Source organism: Phocoena phocoena, chromosome 19, assembly GCF_963924675.1.
Source record: "Phocoena phocoena chromosome 19, mPhoPho1.1, whole genome shotgun sequence".
Taxonomy (NCBI): Eukaryota; Metazoa; Chordata; class Mammalia; order Artiodactyla; family Phocoenidae; genus Phocoena; species Phocoena phocoena.
In genome coordinates this window covers 11,816,936-11,835,900 of record NC_089237.1, presented here as the reverse complement: position 1 = coordinate 11,835,900, position 18,965 = coordinate 11,816,936, and the positions used below count along the sequence as shown (strand labels likewise).

Sequence of the window (18,965 nt, the reverse complement as noted above, 5' to 3'; positions counted from 1 at the left end):
ACGTCTGGTACCTTTGACTCTAGCCTGCTAAAACTGGCAGCCCCTGTCCCCCGCTGCCCCTCTTCGTTGAGACAACCAAAAATCATCTCCACAGATTTCCAGAACTGCTTCTTCTGAGAACTGCTGTTTTAGGCTTCCATGGGCTCCCATGGTAACCTAACCCCTTTAATTACTGTTTCTATGGGGAATTATTCAGTGGGCCCAAATAACTGGTACATGTTTCGAATTATAAATAGTTTCCAACTTGGAGGCTGCCTGTACTTTCAGTTATTGACTCAGGTGGGAATTTGGAAATTATAGATTGACCTTGGAATTTTTGCCTCCGAAATTGGCACTTTACTAGGGTTTTCGAACTATAAGGCAGAAAATCACTTAACTTATAATAAGATCTGCAGTTAGAGTCCTTTCACATCTGTGCTGATTTGTCCCTCTTGGTAATGCTGTGAGATGCTCAGACTCATAATTCCTCTCCCTTTCCCAGGGGGCAGCGATGGAAGGTGGTTATCCAAAGTGTCAGAGATCTTCTGACTCCAGACAGATTGTTCTCTTCCTCCACATCAGTGGTTCTTGACCAGGGACGTGTTGGTACCCTGGGGAGCTGTTTGAAATGCCCTTGCCGAAGTCCCATCCTTAAGACCCTGATGGGACAGGAAGGAGCAGTCCTGTGTGTGTATGGCCGTCTCCCGGGAGACTGGCTGGTGTGTCCCGGGGTTCATGGTGCTTCCATGGTCAGGCTGCTGTCAGCTCCCCACAGCTGCTGCTGATGCTGCAGGCCCAGGTACTGGCTGGGGTGTGGGGGCCTTACCATTTGGCCTTGTGTCTGCGGATCCCTTCTAAGAACTTCTCTAGCTTGAAACCTTTAGGGGAAAAGAGTGATGGTTACGTGTGGGGTTTGCTCATGTGCACATGAAGGAGTTTGTGGAAGGAGAATCATCACAGAGCCCAAGTTTAAACTCCCTGCCACGATGCTGGTGTCTGTGTCTCGGTCACCGGGCACACTCGTACTCATTTCTCAGCTGTGCATGTTACTTTCTGGGCTGCGTCTCAGACTCAGTAGCAGCTGTCCTTTATCACCGCCCCTTTCCATCACACAGTGGACTTCCTGATGGACTGATTTGGGAAGGGAATGAGAGTTAACTGGCCTGGCCTGCTTCATCTCTGGGACAGTACCAGAGCAAGGTTCAGAGAACCCCTCAGGACCTGGTTTCTTGCTTTTCCACATGGAATGGGGAGCTTGTGGTTCCTGTCAGTGACTCTGCCTTTGGAGACTACCCATATGGACTGAGTTTGCTTTTTTAAAGAATCTTCTGTTTTATAAATACTGCTTTCCGTTTTTCCCTGATTCTCACAGGCCACATCTATCTCAAAACCAGCACAGGTTTACAGTACACACACCAAGGGCGGCTCCTCCAGATTCCTTCCCGACCTCCTCTGCTCCTTGTGAACTGCACACTCGTGCTATGACGTTCATTCCCCGGATTGCACCAGAGGGTCACATGCCCTGTGTTTGCTGCCTTGACCTTAGTTAGCGGTCACTGTCCAGGCCTGGCCACCTCCCCCGAGTGTGTGAGTTGAGGGCCAGAGAGAAAATGCTAGGCTTGACTGTCCACCTGGCCTTTGGAGCCCAGCGTGACGCAGCATTTGGAAGCCAGCTGCTGTTGGCCTCTGGTGTGCAGAGTCGAGCAGACACAGGCCCCTGTTTGTCCCTTGGAGGCTGGCTCTGCCCTGTCCTTCACATTTTTGATTGCTTGGCCATCAGATCTGCTTTCTGGTAAATGTTTGAAAGCCAGACAGATAAAATTTCTGTTCCCTGATCAGTAACTTATTCTGTTTTTGTCAAAGAAACTAAGATAGAGATATTGAAGGTTTTTAAAAATTCTCCAAAGCCATAAAAATGATGGCTGTTACAGTTGTCAGAGTGTGACCCTGATTCTGCAGGGGAGGAAGATGGCTGCATGCTCGGTACTGCCTGACCTCCTGACCCGTTTGGGATGGGTTTTACCCTTGTCCCAAACTGTAAGCCCTACTGTTGGAGCAGGGCCTGAGAGAGGTTAGAGTGGCAGGCGTGGAGGGCAGGGCTCGGTGCAGGGAGAGCAACCTCCTAGGCATTGTGGTGGGGTCCACGCCTCCTTGATGTGCCAGCTGCACAGGTGTCTGAGGTTAGGGCTGCTCTCCATGCTATGCAGATACTGACACTGTGCTGGGAAAGGTTTCTGTGTTCTCCCATCCACTTCCATTCGTCTCCCTGCATTCACTCAAGAACAGAATTTGCTGGAACACAGGGCTCTGTCTGTTGTTCACATCTCTGTGATACTAAAAACCAGAAGCCCAAGTATGCTTTTGGGTGGGTGTTCGAGAAGGTTTAACAGTCTTGCCTCCCGATTCTGAGAGAGCGTGTCGCTGGCGGGGCCTGTTTGAGGAGCTGCAGTGGCATCTGTACACCCTGTGCTCAAGGCCTTGTGCCCAAGGCTGTCGTAAAACTGCTGTCAAACATTTTTGATTCTTACCCAAGACACACTCATGAGAGTGTGGTCCAAAGTAAAGGATGACACTTGTTTTGAACGTCCTTTGGAGGATTCTCGCTGAAGGTCTCTCTCTTGCAGGTGGCCCCGATAACCAGGTGCACTTTGAAGGGTACCAGGTGTCCAATCAGTGCATGGCGCTGGTCCGAGATGAGTGCCTGCTGCCCTGCAAGGACGCCCCTGAGCTCGGCTATGCCAAGGAGTCCAGCAGCGAGCAGTACGTGCCTGATGTGTTTTATAAGGTAAAAATGCAATGGTACCGAAAGAGAGAAGTGGATGGAGAGCAGCGTGGATACTGACCTGTCCTGGACGTTGCTAATTTTGGTGCATTCTGGCCATGGGAGCTGTTGGTCAGCCATGGTCGTCTAGAGCCTAGCTTGTGGATAAGGGACTCTTTGGCATTTCCAGGGCCTTTGTTAGCTACTCAGGCAGGCTTCTGTGGTGTTAGGGCTTATAAGCAGAAGTGGGAGTGACACGCACTGGGTTTAGGGGTACATAATACAAGTGAAACCACTGCAACACCGACTGTTTCAGTTTCTGAAAAGGAGAAATGGTGCCTAACAGAGCCTCAGCAGGAGTGAATGTTGGAGCTGTTTGGCAGAAGTTAGGCTCTCCTGAGGGGACCCAAGTTTAGGTTAACCACTTAGATGAGCAGTTCTCCATTTCTAAACCTTTGTTTCCTGTGAAAGCTATAAAAATGATTTTTTTGAAAACTGTGATCTGGTTTGAACAAGTCGGAGTTGGGTGCTTCCTTGGGAATTAGCAACACGGCTCCCATCCTCCTCATGGGAGTTGCTCTGGTCACAGGCAGGCACCCTGCCTGTTCCCCGTCCTGGGCAGACTTTGGTTTCCATCTGGCACTGCTCTGTCTGGAGGACCCCTTTAATATTTCTTGTGTTCCCGGCTGCTTTTGTGTGTCTGAGAAGTACGTTGTTCTCCATTTCTGAAGGATATTTTCACTGTGTAAGGAGTTCTAGGTTGACAGGTCTGCTCACAATCTCACTGCACTTAGGCCACAAAGACCTGCTGGCAGAAGGGGCCTGGAAATAAAATAGGCAAGCAGTGAAAACCCAGAAAGAGTGATGATCTAATTTCTTTAAAATGATTTGATATCTTTCAGCAGTTTTTTTATATCAGTGTGTACATGTCTAGTCATTGTTTTGTTGTTTTTATTGTTCTAGCAAGTCTGCATTTTTATTTATTTTTTTAAATTTTATTTAGTTTTTAAAAATTCTTTCTTAAAAATATTTATTTATTTATTTGGCTGCACCAGGTCTTAGTTGCCGCACGTGGGATCTTCGTTGCCGCATGTGGGATCTTTTAGTTGCAGCATGTGGGATCAAGTTCCCTGACCAGGGATCAAACCCCGGCCCCCTTCATTGGGAGCACGTAGTCTTAGCCACTGGACCAGGGAAGTCCCTAAGTCTGCATTTTTAAACAGCTTTATTGAGATGCAATTCACATACCACACAATTCACTCATTTAATGTGCCTGGCTTAGGGGCTCTTAGGATGTTCGCAGGGTTGTGTAGCCATCACCACAATCTAATTTTAGAACATTCTTGTCCCCCCAAAAGAAGCCCTACATCCTTTAACAGTTACTCCCCAATCCTCCCAACTCCTGGCAACCGCTGATCTGCTTTCTCTGAGGTTTCCCTCATGGAATCCTACAGTGTGTGGTCTTTTGTGACTGACTTTTCACCACTAACCGTAATGTCTCAAGGTTCCTCCGTGCCTGCAGCCTGCAGTACTTCATTCTTTTCATTGCCGAATAGCATTCAGTGGTATGGGCACAGCTTACTACCTGCGGGATGCATCAGACACCCAGGAGAGCGCCTAGAAGCTGAGGGGCTCCGGGGCCTCATCCTGGTGGTGATTTGGAGACCAGAGACTACCTGATTGTGACAAAGACTTCACCTCTTCAGGGATCAGAAGTGGGGCCGAAAAAAAAAAAAAGAAGTGGGGCCGAGACCCCATCTAGAGCTGGCTTGTCCATGCTGTGGGTGTCTGTGGCAGTGGGTGATGTGCAAAGGAAGGGCACAAGGGCCTGAGAGTCTTGTCCCTGCTCCTGGTCTCCTCCTCAGCTCTTTGGAATGAAGGTCTTCAATCTGCTTCTGAATCAGCGCTGCTGCGTGGTCCGAGGGCTGCGGGGGCGGGGACTGTCACTGAGCCAGGAAGCCCAGGCCAGTAGGTAGTGAGCAGTCTGTCTTTCCTCTGCAGCAGGCAGGCCTCGCTGTTGTATCTGCTCTTTTCAGGTGGTGGCAGTGGAGGGACAGAGTGAGGCTGGACTGTGACAACTTGCTTAGATGACCCCTCAGATTTGGGGACAGTAAGGAGCCCCAGGAAAGGGTTCTCCATATCATTCTTGAAAGAAAATATTTCCAAAGAGCCTTGTTTAGGAACTCCCATTGTCTCTTCCCTCCTGTGGTGTTTAATAGCAATTACCTGGCTTGATAACACAGATCTCACCCTTACACAAATCCTGTGTAGGCATCAGGTACTTTGAAGAATCATTAGTTTTAAACCATTATTAAACATTCACACATCAAGTCACACCATGCTGGGAACCAATGTGAGGGTTCAGTCTTTCCCTCAAAAGTTTCTATCTTATAAGATGCATTTGTATGGCACTGTTTTGTAATGTAGAATCTGTTTTGACTCATTTTTAGACTCTGAGACCTGGTGGTCCTGCTGGCTGCCGTCCTGAGCCTTTTGGCACAGCTCACTGGTCTGGGGGCCGTAACAGGGCCTGTTGTCCTTGTGGAGAGCCCCTCCCCTTTAGCCACAGAGGCTTGTGCAGCCCCGGTGCGCTCAGTGTGCATGAATACATTGCTCCAGGGTCATCAGGCTGCCATTTCTTTCTCTTTTCAGAGTTTTAAAAATTAAATATAGGGACTTCCCTGGTGGCACAGTGGTTAAGAATCCGCCTGCCAATGCAGGGGACCAGGGTTTGAGCCCTGGTCCAGGAAGATCCCACATGCCATGGAGCAACTAAGCCCGTGTGCCACAACTACTGAGCCTGCGCTCTAGAGCCTACGAGCCACAACTACTGAGCCCGCGTGCCTAGAGTCCATGCTCCGCAGTAAGAGAAGCCACTGCAGTGAGAAGCCTGCGCACCACAACAGAGTAGCCGCTGCTCACCGCAACTAGAGAAGACCCAACACAGCCAAAGATAAATTAATTTAAAAAAATTAAATATTGAGTAGATATGAAAGATTATTTATAAAACATGTTTAAGGAATAAAAAAAGCAGAAATACCAATCCCGAGTCTCTACCCCAGAGTTAAGGACCAGAACGTTCCTGTGGCCTCTGAAGCTGCTGGATCCTTCTCTCTGCTTCTGTCTCCTTTTCTCCCCCCTCCAGAGGGAGCACTACCTTCGGGTGTACACTATGACATTCTTGCTTTTCTTCTAGTTTTACCTCCTTTGTGTGTTTTCCTAAAGCAGGTGTTGTGAGTTTTATATGTTGCTGCACACTGTAAACCCAAAACTGTGTTCTTTTGTCTTTGGAGATGGGCCACATTCACTTATCCCGGTGTGGCCTGAGACCTGCCTGCATGTGGCCATCATGTCACCTCGGCATGTGCCCACTGCGAGCAGAATGCTGTGCGAATCACCACGCTCCGCAGCCTTGGGCCCGAGTCCCACTCCCCACTCAGACACCCATGGGGCATGTCCTTGAGCTGCAACTGTGCCGTCCTGATCATAAGTGAGGCCAGGCTCCTTTTTCTTTGTTTGTTGGCTCGTCCTGTCTCCCGTAACGTGCTTATTGTGTCTGTTTCCTCTTCTTCCCTGGGTGGTTCAATCTTTTTCTCCCTGCTTCTAACCCTGTCAGTCAGGGGTGTGACACCTCTGCCTCTCCACTCCCATGGTGTCATTGAGGCAGAAAGTTTACGTTTCCATGTGGTCAGTTTTCTGAATCTTGTCTTTATGGTTGGCATTTTGAATCACAAAGAAAGTCTGTTATCTTGTCTTCTCTAAGGTTGATGTTTTTGGATTCTTCTTCTACCTGGGATTATTTCAGATGTGTGGTGTGAGATAGGGGCCCAGTTTCCTTCTTAGTTTTTTTTAGTCATATACTGTCTGAATGCCATTTATTGGGAAAAACCCTCTTCTTTCTCTGTTGATCTGTGGTGCCTTTCCATTACCAGTCGTCTCTGTGATCGTGGCTGTGTCTCTGTCCTCCCTTCTGTCCACTGGCGGGTGTTCCTCAGCCAGCACCAACGTCGCACTGTCCGAGTCCCTGTAACTTTACTCTTCGTCCCTGATCCATCACAGCCCTTCCCTGCTTTTCTTCCCGAGCTCTGACTGTTCCTGACCCTCCACTCCTTCATGGAGACTTGCCTGCAGGTTGCACAAAACAAATAGGTCAGGCCCACCCCACCCCACTCCCCCGCAATGTGTGTGATGCTGCCCTTTGTTTCTTGTTCTTTGACCTCTCTCAGAAAGTTAGGATTTTTCTCCTTGAAAGTCTTGTCTGTCATTTGTTAGATTGTTCCTAGGTACTTTATAGTTTCTACATATTATAAAAACTACCATTTGGCAGTTCAGCTGTTACTTGTTCCTCTAATTTGTATGTGTGTTCTGGGTTCTCTACACAGATGAGTGTATTATCCAGGAGTGACAGTTCTTTTTCTCCCTTCCCTTCATTTTCACTCCTTGTGCTGGCTAGGGCTTCTGGAACAATGTCTAGTGATCAGCACTTTTGTCTGGTTTTTAATTATAAAGGATGTGCTTTCGGGATTTCATCATTAACTATGAGTTTGCTGTGGGTTTTTTTGTTTTTTTGTAGTACCCTTTATCAGGTTGGAAATTTGCTTTTTATTTCCATGCCTTGTAAGTTTCTTGCCCTTAAGAAGAGAGCTCCCTTTTGTCGTGGAACACACGTTATTTCCTTAATCATGCTGCTGTTTCCTTAGATCGCTCACTTGCCTGTTAGTGAGAGCAAGCTAGAAGGGCTTCCCAGGATTGTTTACAGCCCTGTAGGATTTGAGACACTCATTTCTCATACGTTTCAGGAAAATATCAGTTTGAGCAAAGAGACCTATGAAAGCAAACATTTAAGTAATCCTTTTAGTCCTCCTGTGGGCTTTGGGGTTGGATTTAAAATATACCTTGTAAACAGGACACGTACCCATATTTGTCTAAGGCTGTTCATCATGGTGTTATCTGTGGTAACAAAGACTTAAAGCAATCTAAAAGTCTAATAACGGGCATTAAATTACAATACATCTATATGGTGGGATATTCTGTGATCACTAAAGGTGTGTGTTTGAAAATTACTTGAAGGTATGGGATAAAACTCATGATGTAAAATTACAAATGTATCTATATACAGTAAAATCCCAATTAACTTTTTGTTTTTTAAAGGCACACTTGTAGATGTTGATGCCTGTACGTATACACGTTTGTATGTGCGTTCACACAGGAGATGGGGGTGGAAAGCTTGAGGGTCCACCCTTGTCTACAGCTCTGATCTGTCTGTCCTAGGAAGTCCCGTGCAGCCAGTGAAAGAACAGCCGGGGAGCACCTCCTGTAAAGGTGGGGAGAGGTGCACACAGAGGAGGGTTTTGGAGCGAGGATCTAGGCAGCCGGCGAGGGGATGCTTGGGGACGGGCAGCAGAACAGTGAGGTGCATGGTTTCATGTGCATTAGGAGTGCAAGCCTTCTAAATATTAACTAAGAACATTTTATTAATGTGAAATCAAATGTATATTTTTTATGGGAAATCCTGCATTACAGGTTAATAAGGAAATAGATACCCCAACACGCACCTTCACGTGTCCTTCCAGCACCCCGCGTGCATGCATGGACACGTGGACGTTGACAGGGCCTTGCCTCTGGAACCGCAGCCTCTGCACTCAGTCCAGCTGTGGATAGGGTGCGGCGTCCCTCGCCAGACTCCGGGGCTACAGTGATGAGCAAGTCACAATCATCCTCTCTTCCCAGGTGGTCTGTTGGTGGCTGTTGAGGTGTCCAGTGTGGCGTGGAAGTTAGCCAGGTGGGGAGGAAGCCCATCTGGGGGCCACACGTCCAGAGGGCATGGTGCATCTAGGGGGCCCAGGCTCAGTCTGGCTGGAGTGTGCATGTGATGGGGGTGGTGGGCAGTGAGAAGCCAAAGAAAGAAAGATGGAAGGTGATTCTGGAACGACCTTGCTGGATGTGGCGTGAAGGGGGGTCTGGAGGCAGGAGGCTTTTGCAGCAATATGAGTGTCAAATGCCAGGGCCGATCCAGGAGGGGCAGCAGGAGGGAGATGTGCGGTGGGGCCTACCGTCCAGTGTGAGGTGCGGCTGGAGGAGCTGAAGGCCAGGCCATGGGGAGGGAGCTCCCCGGTGTGGAAGATTCTTTGTGGGTACAGAGTCCAGTGGCCAGTGAGAAGGCTGGTGCCACAGTCCAGGTGACATATGTCTGCTCCCCGTGGCATTTGGGGATGGAGAGGGTGTCCTGGAGCCAAGAGCTCCATGGGCCTTGCACGGTCCCGGGGAGGACAGGATGGAACTGGGTCTCTGGTTTGGGTGAGTAGTGGGTGCTGGAGTTGTAAACCTTGATGAGTAGTGGTGAGAGCAGGGGGGGTGGGGTAAGTTCAGGTGCCCATGTTTGAAGTTTGACGTGGTGGGACCGGAAGGAGGTTGAGAGGCCCTTTTCACGGTTATCTGCCCAGAAACCCCAAATTAAAGCCTTGGAAGTAGAGGAGAGAAGCCGATACTGTTCAATGGACAAAGAGGGTCTTGGAGACCCCAGGGAACACTGCTCTTAGGCAGCTGCCCAGGTGGGGAGGGGCAGCAGGGTGGGTTCCTGGCATGAAGGGTGGTTGTGGGCTCAGTGCTGAGGAGTTGGAAGAGTTGACAGGTGGCTGCAGCAGGGAGGAGAGAGCATGCAGGCAGCTGCGGCGTCGCGGCTGTGGAGGGGACCAGCGCTCTCTGGGGGGACTGTGGAGTCTTCTCTGTCCTAGGTATCGTTTACTGACCTGTCCTCAGCCCGACACGGGTTTGTCCCAGCATCTGGCACTTACCAGAAGTGCTTTGTGGCTCATCCAGGAGCTCACTCCATGTGTGTGCTGAGTTACTTGAGACATTCCAAGCAAACCATTCCAAGCGTTGTTTTGTCAAAGCATAACATATATTTCAAGGGTTTCGTGTGGTCTCCCAAAGTTCCTCCAAGAAGGCTGCAGTTACATGCTCAGACTGTGCCGCAGGGCAGCCCTGTGCTAGTCTGCTTGCCTGCCTAGGCCCTGCTCTCAGGACCCCATGCTCTGCACTCACTCTGTCCCAAGTCCCCTGTGTGTGTTGGTGTTTTCTTTATGAATCGCCTCTGTGTGCCCTGAGGTATTTGTAAGGTGGTCCATCACTTTCACATTCGTATGTGAAGTCTTTATACATTAACCCATTGTCATATATTGCAGACACATGCCAGGATATCATTTTCTTTATACTTTTCATACAAAGTAAGGTGTAACATTTTGTGATTTCAAAGGTACGTTAATCCTTTTTCATTGTAATTCCTGCCTTTGTCATCACACTTAGGAAGTAATTCTTTACCTCAAAGCTGTATATTTACCTACATTTTCTTTTAGTGCTTTTACTTTTTTTAATTTTTAAATTAAAATTTTTTTTTTTTATTTGGCTGCATTGGGTCTTTGTTGCGGTGTGCGGGCTCCTCATTGCGGTGGCTTCTCTTGTTGCGGAGCATGGGCTCTAGGCACGCGGGCTTCAGTAGTTGCAGCACACAGGCTCAGTAGTTGCGGCACGCAGGCTCTAGAGAGCAGGCTCTGTAGTTGTGGCGCATGGGCTTAGTTACTCCGTGGCATGTGGGATGTTCTCGGACCAGGACTCGAACCCGTGTCCCCAGCGTTGGCAGGCGGCTTCTTAACCACTGCACCACCAGGGTAGTCCTAAACGGGATTCTTTAAGAAACTTTGTCCTGAGAACTTTTTTTCTTGCTTTATTCTGCGAAGTCTCAGAAACTGCTAGTTTCACTTGTTACCTTCTTGCCAGTTTTGTAAGAAGAAAAGCAATACATTAAGGATTTCATTTTCCTTTTCCAAAGCAAGATGGTTCCACCCAGTAAGTGGAGTTTGCTGTTGTCCTGGCACACAGGCTGCCTGCCTTTGAGCTAACAAAGACAGAGATCCCTAGATTTCTTGTTGATGTTTCCAGACATGGCCGATAGCAGGTAGCGAGGCACCAGGGACCTCAATTTCTGACTCTCCCAGTGTCTTGCTCCAGGTGGAGATAAAATTTCTGACACTTTGGCAGCTGCCAACTAAGAATTAAGGTGTCTTCCTCCTGGTGTGCTCTGCCTGACATTTGCTAACGCCCATGAAAAGTAATCGCCTTTTAAAATGGTGTGTGGGGCTAGGGCTTGGTTGGCAAAAACATTTGAATGAAGGCATGGGGGAGAGATAGAAGGTACCTGCTTTTCCTCCAGGGAAGAGAAGGGGATGCAGCACCTCTATTTTCTTGGGGAGCAGAAGGATGCAATGGGGTAGTTAAATTTGAAAGAGAATAGCATGACACACAAAAAAGAGAGGGGGGCATTTAACAAGAATCATCCCTAGAGGGGAAGATTAAAGCGAACAGGTGCTGGGAAAATGTCTCTGCATATTAGAGCTTAATTAGATTTGAAGATGAATTCCAGACGGGCTAATTATGTGTGAATTGTTGCAGGTTGTTTCTTGTAGGGGCAAGCGTATATTTTTGGAAATGGTGATTTAGTTTGATTGGGTTTGATTCCCGCCTCCTACCGTATTTCCTCCAGTGAGAAACTACCGCTTCTGGGGCCCCAGGACCCACTCAGCAGGCCTCATACCTTGGGCTGCCACTGTCAAAGCTGGTAGAGCCACGGAAAGCCAGGCCCAGCCTACCTGCTGCAGCAACGAGCATGCGGAAGGACCAGGGACTCTTGCCCAGGTGGAAGGGACAGTATTCCAACCTCAAAGGAAGGCAGACAGACAGAACGGACACTGTTTCCAGGAACCTGTCCTTTGATGGTGCTCCTGCTCCCTATGTGGCTGGCTTAGATGTGTTTGGTTAGATGTATATGGACCGTTTTCTGGAAGGGCAGAGGGGCAGGTTCTTGCTAGCAACTCTCTGGGTTGTGAACAGAGAAAAGGTAGGGAAGATGTGGATAATCTGAGATGTGCTGCGGACCAGAGAGTTTAATTTCTGGGGAAAATAAAATAAAAAAAGAGCAGGGCCACATGGAGCCTCTGGAATTCCTGTTAGGATAATGGACTCGGTTTAATGTAGGACAGCCTGAGAAGGTTGTCTCAAAAGATGGCATGGGCCTCTGACATCCCCGGAAGGTGTGATGTGCTAGGGGTGGCTTTGTGTCACCTGCACGCCTCAGAGAGATCTGCTTGACACCCATTAGGGTCTGAGAGCTTTAATAAACATAAACTTTTATGTAAGGCCCCATAATTGGAAATTATGGATGTATAATTTATATATGACTCGATGAATGATTTATATAATGTTAAGTGATGATTTAAATAGAAAATATGACCCCCTCTTGCAGAATCTTTAATGAAAAATGTTGGTTCTTATGAATTTATTTCTAGAGCTGTGTTTGAACTCAGCAAGTTTGACATAAATCAGATCTCATTTTCATTTTATGATTAATGAACATATGCTGGCCATTTTTCCCCATAATTAAACTATGTTCCATGCATCTGATAAAGCAAAAGAAGTTTAGACTTTGACAGATTGGTGGTGGTGGTTTTCCATGTCTGCGTATTTGTGTGTATGTGTACTGATTTTTGTGTGTGTTTATCTTATTAATGGATTAAGTTTCCATGAAGTTGGGTTTCCAGAGGTGTGTGTAAGGTTGTTAAGAGTTAGCATTCAGGTGTGAGACTAGGAGAGCTTATAGAGGAGGAGGGGCACAGATGTAGCCTGACGGGGTGGGATCCCGCGGTCTGTGTCTCCACAGCTTTAGCACCAGGTTGGTGCTATATATGTGTGTATATATATATATATATATATATATATATATATATATATATATATTTGTTGCTACGTTGGGTCTTCGTTGCAGTGTGTGGGATTCTCATTGCGGTGGCTTCTCTTGTTGCGGAGCATGGGCTCTAGGCGCGCGGGCTTCAGTAGTTGTGGTGCATGGGCTTAGTAGTTGTGGTTCACGGACTCTAGAGCATAGGCTCAATAATTGTGGCACATAGGCTTAGTTGCTCTGCGGCATATGGGATCTTTCCGGACCAGGGCTCGAACCCGTGTACCCTGCATTGGCAGGCAGATTCTTAACCACTGCGCCATCAGGGAAGCCCCCAAGGCTGCTTTCTTGAGTCTTGGCCATCATCAAGAGCTCCAAGAAGTGATGGAAGGTGGATTCACTGCAAAAATATGCACATTTTCCTCTCTGCTTTTCATATACTTCAACAAGAATTGTAGTAATTTAAGGGGTGAGACAAGCGTGTGAATGGAAAACCTGTCACAGGTCAGCACACCTGCACTCATGCCCTGGACCTTTGTCTTGTGTTTCAGGACATAGACAAGTTTGGCAACGAGATTACCCAGCTGGCTCGCCCCCTGCCCGTGGAGTATCTGATCATAGACGTAAGTGTGTATCATCTCCCCCCCTGGAGGTCAGGACGGCTGGGGGTGGCCTCGCAAGGGTGGCGGCTTGAATACCTGCTCTTCTGCCTACACAGGACAGGCATCCAGAGGTGTTTTGAGTCACTGAGCTCCTGGCATCCCTGAAAAGCTAGAAACCTTAAGGGCTTTTCGTTTTTTATTTCCTTAAAAACAATTAAAGGGGTCACCTTCTCCCAACCTAAAGTGTAGCAAAGGACCACCGACAAGGCCAAGCAGCCTCTGGAGGTCAGCGAGCCTCTCCCTGGCTCTGTGCACAGGTGCTGCCCTGGCCACAGCTCAGAGGCCCGCTCATGGGGGCAGCATGGTCTCCCGGGGGGCACTCCGGGAGCCAAGAAGGTACCTGGTACCGACACGCCTTCCCCAAGTCTCGGCTCCTTTCTGGGGGTGTGCTCTGCTCACGGAGATGTGGCCACAGTGCAGAGGGGAGTGCGTGCTGCAGGACTAGAGCCTGATGCATTTGCAGTAGTCAGCGCTCTGTCCAAAGGGTGTGGGAGGCGGCTCATTTCCTAATTGCTGCCTGCCAGGATGAATTCAGGCTGCATTTGGACTAGGATGGGCATATGATTCAGGCCATAAAGTATCATTGCATTTGGAGCAGTGGGTCCCCGTGAGCTGAGCCCGCCAACGCTCCATTCCAACTGACAGCTCCCGAGAACATATTTATTACCTAGGCCATAAAGGCATCTGCTTTTTAGACTACCTAGGGTGTAATTAAGATGAAAACAGATTGATGGAGCATACATACACTTAGGAGGAGTCTGCGTGATTTAAAGCCAGCTTCCTGAGGTCTTCTCTCCCAATGGCCTCCCCATCCCTTTCCTTTCACAAAGGAGCTAAGTTCTTGCCTTAGTGGTTGTCACTGTAGTGTTTGGTTGATGGGGGAGCATTCCACCCTGTGATACCCAAGCGCTCTCTTACTGTGGAAGGAGGTTGGAGCAGGTGCCCAGACAGGTGTGCTCAGCTCCTCGCCCGGCCCCAGGCCCCAACCTGACCAGGGCATCTGATGACTAAACCTCATGACCAGGTGGCTCTTCCAGGCTTCTGCAGAGGTGGCCAGGCATCAGCTAGGTGACAAGGCAGGCTGGGTAGGGAGAGGATTTGAGCAGAAAACAAAGTGCTCACCACCCTGCATCCTCTCCCCCGGCATCTGGGATGTTCAGACTGCAGTGTGAACCTCAGTTCTGTTGCTCTCCAAGGTCTGTTGCAATTACAGGTCTAACAGATACTTCCCTTAATTCCACATTTACTTAACTAGTGGGTCTACTGTTGTTGCTGGTCCACTCCTTTATCTGCCTTTCAAAGCGAGGGGCGAGAGCAGGCCACAGGCCTTGCCTCTGCAGCAGAGTGGCCCCTCTGCCATCTCTAGAATCATGACAACAGCTGAGACTGAGCCCCACATGTGCCACCCATTCTGTGGGCTCCACGTGTCTGGGTGCATTTGATCCTCACGGCAGCCTTAGGAGGCTTGGGCTCTCTGGTCGTCTGTATCTCTCTGATGAACGGAGCGAGGCCTCACAGTAGGACTTGGCAGTGTGCTCAAGGCCACACCTTGTGCCCTGAGGCCACGTGGTCTCGTCCATAAAAGGCCAGCGGGGCTCGATTTAGGGAGCTGCTGATGGCTCAGCTTACCGTTCACAGCACTGGCACAGTCACAGCAGGTCCTGGGCCAGCAGGCCTGGAACAGCTCGCTGCCTTCACTGATGCAGAAAACAGGCCAGAGCAACATTTTCATTCTTTAGAAATAGTCCCGAAGGAACCAGAATAGCTACGCTAAATCTGGACGAGGTATAATCTGCTGCTGCTAGTGTTATATTGCAGAGAAAAAGCTGTGTCAACCAAAAGATGGCTGATGATGGCTAACACTTGGGTGCGTTTGGAGGAGGAGCATCTGCCAGGAGGAATGAGAAACTGTACTTGTATTGATTCTTGCACATTTGCCACTGTCCCTGTAGCTTCTATTGATTGTAGGATTTAAAATCCCCTCTGTCATTTGTAAAGCATGTCTGAGCCAAGTGAAGGGCTTAGGCTCCCCTTTGGACACAAGCTCCTGACTCCAGCCATCTTCAGGCGAGAGCCATGCCTGCATCTCAGTGGCCTTGCTTCTCTTCCTGCCTGGACATGCCCAGGCTCCATGGAGTGGTGCCTGGGAATTCAGAAGGCTTCAGCCAGCTCGCTGGAGGGCACTGTGGCTCTCAAAACCATCAGGGGCTGGTTCTGCACATGCCCTCCAGACCCGGTGACAGGAACAGAGTCTGCTCCTGAGATGGCGCTCACACCTGTGCTCTTTCCTGTGGCCCACTCTCTGGTTCACCCGCGGCAGCAGGAGAGCAGCTGTGTGAGAGGCCGTCCCAGTGGGGCTGGAGTTAGGAACCTGCCCACAGGCACCATGATCTTACCAGTCATGAAAAACGATTCTTCCGTTTGCCTTCCAGAGTCACAGTTTTCAGAGTTTTCATTTAGGGGCTGTCCTAATAGTTAAGCATTCCCTTCAGTGTAGAACAGTTAGGACTCTTGCTGCTGTGAGCAGCTCAGGGCTCCAGGGAGGGGTGTGCTCAGGGCCCACACCCTTGTTTATAGCACAGTTAATTTATCACGGGTTTGTGTTTTCGTTCATTAGATCACAACAACTTTCCCCAAGGATCCAGTTTATACTTTTTCTATTTCACAAAATCCATTTCCTATTGAAAACCGGGATGTATTGGGTGAGACACAGGTAAGCTCTTTGTCTTTAGAAACATAATTTAGAGTCCCTACTGTTTGTTTATCTAGTGTCACTATTGTTTTTCTAGAAAGTAGCAAGCTTTCTGACTCTCCTGATTTGTTTTTGTGACAAAACCTGGCTAGGCCTTTGTGTAAGACACTGCTGATCACATGAGCCCTCTCCAGGGCAGGGGCAGTGGATGAGCACAGAGGCAAATCCCTGTAAGCCCTCAGGCCTGTGGATTTGCTGGAAGGACCATTCTCAGGGGGCCTGTTTTATTGGTCACTTTTTGTCCCCTCCCAACAACGTTATTGATTGTTGGTAAGCGTTGTCTTTTGTGACAGTGTCTCACTTTGCTGCGTGCTCTGCCCTCTACCTCATCACCCTGCCATGTTTCTCAGGCACCATCCAAGCCGTGGGGGCGCATGTGGCCTGGCCACCTTGGCTCTCACCTGCACATCAGGCTCGATCAGAACTGCTGTGACTGCCTTGTCCTGCCACATCAATGGTCTGTGAACACACATCCCAAGTTGATAACAGGCACTACAGAAAGGGGCCTGGTTAAAGAATGTGTACAGTGAGATTGTCTTCTGAAGCTGTGATTAGTGTACAAGGCCTCTCTGATGCTTTGGTTTCCTCACTGCCCATCTGCCCAGGTGCTTGTGGAGGTGCAGAGCCACTGACTGGGGTGGCACTCTTGAATCTCCCGCTTTCACTCCTGTTGAAAGTGTTAGTGTCACGTAATCCTCCCCACCGCCCCCCGATTCCTACTCCTCACTACCGTGCTGCCCTGGATCAACAATGTACCTAGACAGACGGGGCTTCTCCCAGCCCCGCAGTGGCCCTTCCCACTCCCACTGGCCCCCAGAGGTGAGTTTGAACATGTCTCACAGCTGGGTCAGCTTCACAGACATGTTGCTTACACTCTTCCATAAGTCAAATGTACTGAGAGTGTTTTCCTGGGAGATGAGGCCACAGCTTATTCTGCAACTGCATTCCTCTGTCCTTGGCTCCCAGTAAGTGGTTCTGGAAGGAGACGGGGAGGCCCATCCATCAGCGCCGAACGTGTTCAGTTCCATCTTTGTAGGACAGTGGCTCTCCTGCGACTCTGGCTTGGGACTAATGGGTGCTCGTGTCTGTCTCCCCCCATACCTGGCGCTCCAGGACTTCCACAGCCTGGCCACCTACCTGTCTCAGAACACCTCATCCGTGTTCCTGGACACTATCTCGGATTTCCACCTCCTGCTATTCCTGGTCACCAATGACGTCATGCCTCTGCAGGTACGGGCCAAGTGGGCTTCCACTCCTCAGACTAGAGCACGCTGGGCAGCACCAGAGCAGCTAAGTCCCCCTTAACCTGTCCTGTGGGCAGCAGCTTTGCACAGAGGCCTTGATAGAAAGGTGAATTTTTCACTTTTAGCGTTTACACTGGAACAGCTTGTTCAAAAGCGTCTGCCCTCTGTGATGGAGGACAGTTCCTCCATTTGTTAGAACCACGTGGGACGCAGAGGCCGCTTAGCTCTGTGTCCTTCTAGCGGGAACATGAGGGATCCAACAATTTAAAAATTCCTGTTGGAACAGTTTGAGAATCCCAGCCTCTGCTTCTTCCCGATCTCTCTCCCCTCTTCCCGAATCAGCTCCAGTTTATCACCTTGGCCCAGAAGGTTGGCCAGCGTCCAGGCCCCAGGCACACAGCTGCACAGTTGGCGTTTTTAAGACATGCTGTTGGGGGAGATGAGGGCGAGTGTTACAGATGGTGGCTGCTTTCTGAGCAGCGCAGGGCCAGCCAGGAAGCCCCTTGCATGGGTTGTGTCATGACTGTCCTTTTACTTTGGCCCTTTTCCTGCCTGGGACCCAAGGAAATGCATTCTGCGAGGTGACAGAGTAGAAAGGAGAGGCTCCTTCCTCCCACTGCTTTTCTATGTCAGGTGGCCTATAGCTGTTCTTATATCTTGTGTCTGTGTTTTGTCCAAACTACCCATTTGTGATACTTGACACCAGGCACCCCGAAACTTTTCACTGGCTTTGCCTTCCCTGTTAAGCCCAGAGAGTTGCACCTCCAGACCCCGGCTTAGCTGCTGCCCCTCCGGTTGGGGAGGTGGTAAAAGCTTAGGGCCTTCTCCCTGGAAAATGTGTGCTGTTTTGCAGTCACTTGTTAGGAAGCATTTTCTGTAGATACTGCCTGAGAGCCCCTGGAAGCCTTTCGAAGTCTCTCGTTATAAAAACTATTTAGGGCTTCCCTGGTGGTGCAGTGGTTGAGAGTCCGCCTGCCGATGCAGGGGACACGGGTTCGTGCCCCGGTCCGGGAAGATCCCACATGCCGCGGAGCAGCTGGGCCCGTGAGCCATGGCCGCTGAGCCTGCGCGTCCGGAGCCTGTGCTCTGCAATGGGAGAGGCCACAACAGTGAGAGGCCCTCGTACCGCAAAAAAAAAATAAAAATAAAAACTATTTAGTTCTCTTCACTTTGACCCTGGAGGCCTAGGATGCAGAGTGTATTGAGATACAGACGTGATGGAGAAAACAGAGGGCCGAGGGGGTTGTGAGGGAAGAGGGTGGGCCTCATGGCCATGAGGCTCCTGCCCATCCACCCAGGCCCTCAGGAGAAGGACTGTGAGCTGTGATTACCTAGGGGGTGGAGCACAGCCAGCCTGGGACACAGAGTAGCACAGCGGCCAACCTGGGGATCTCTGGGAAGAATTTAGCACTTGTATTTATAAACCTAAGTGTGTGGTGTTTTGCATTTCATAGTGACAGCCTGTGAGATTTTTGAAATTCCCTCTGAAGTGTGTCTTGATGTTGGGGAAAAAGAAACTTGTGAACAAGTCTATCTACTGTCAGTGAAGCGAGTTGGAACCTTCTTTTTTGGCTTCTTGTAGGACAGCATCAGCTTGCTGCTGGAGGCCGTGAGGACCAGAAATGAGGAGCTCGCCCAGACGTGGAAGAAGTCTGAGCAGTGGGCCACCATCGAGCAGCTCTGCAGTAAGTGTCTTACCCTCCCGCAGTCCCCATTGCCAGGGCCCAACTCCTGCCCTTCAGGGCTCCAGTGCTTCTTCCCGGGCCCTGGACACCTGACCCCAGATGCCTTCTGACAGCATCGTGGGCAATGGAACAAGCAGACCTCTGCCGGGGCC

The 18,965-nt window shown here is 49.6% G+C and overlaps 1 protein-coding gene across 2 annotated transcripts in view; it reads left to right on the top strand.

The window, feature by feature from the left end:
• NPLOC4 (NPL4 homolog, ubiquitin recognition factor) overlaps window positions 1-18,965 on the top strand; it is a 50,716-nt gene that overhangs the window by 29,469 nt on the left and 2,282 nt on the right. The window contains exons 12-16 of one of the 2 annotated variants that reach the window (XM_065897167.1): window positions 2,604-2,764; window positions 13,022-13,093; window positions 15,750-15,845; window positions 16,998-17,114; window positions 18,711-18,813. In XM_065897167.1, the coding sequence (XP_065753239.1) occupies window positions 2,604-2,764; window positions 13,022-13,093; window positions 15,750-15,845; window positions 16,998-17,114; window positions 18,711-18,813 (549 nt within the window). Of the gene's footprint in view, window positions 1-2,588; window positions 2,765-13,021; window positions 13,094-15,749; window positions 15,846-16,997; window positions 17,115-18,710; window positions 18,814-18,965 lie in introns of both variants that reach the window. The other variant, XM_065897166.1, reaches the window with a different exon arrangement.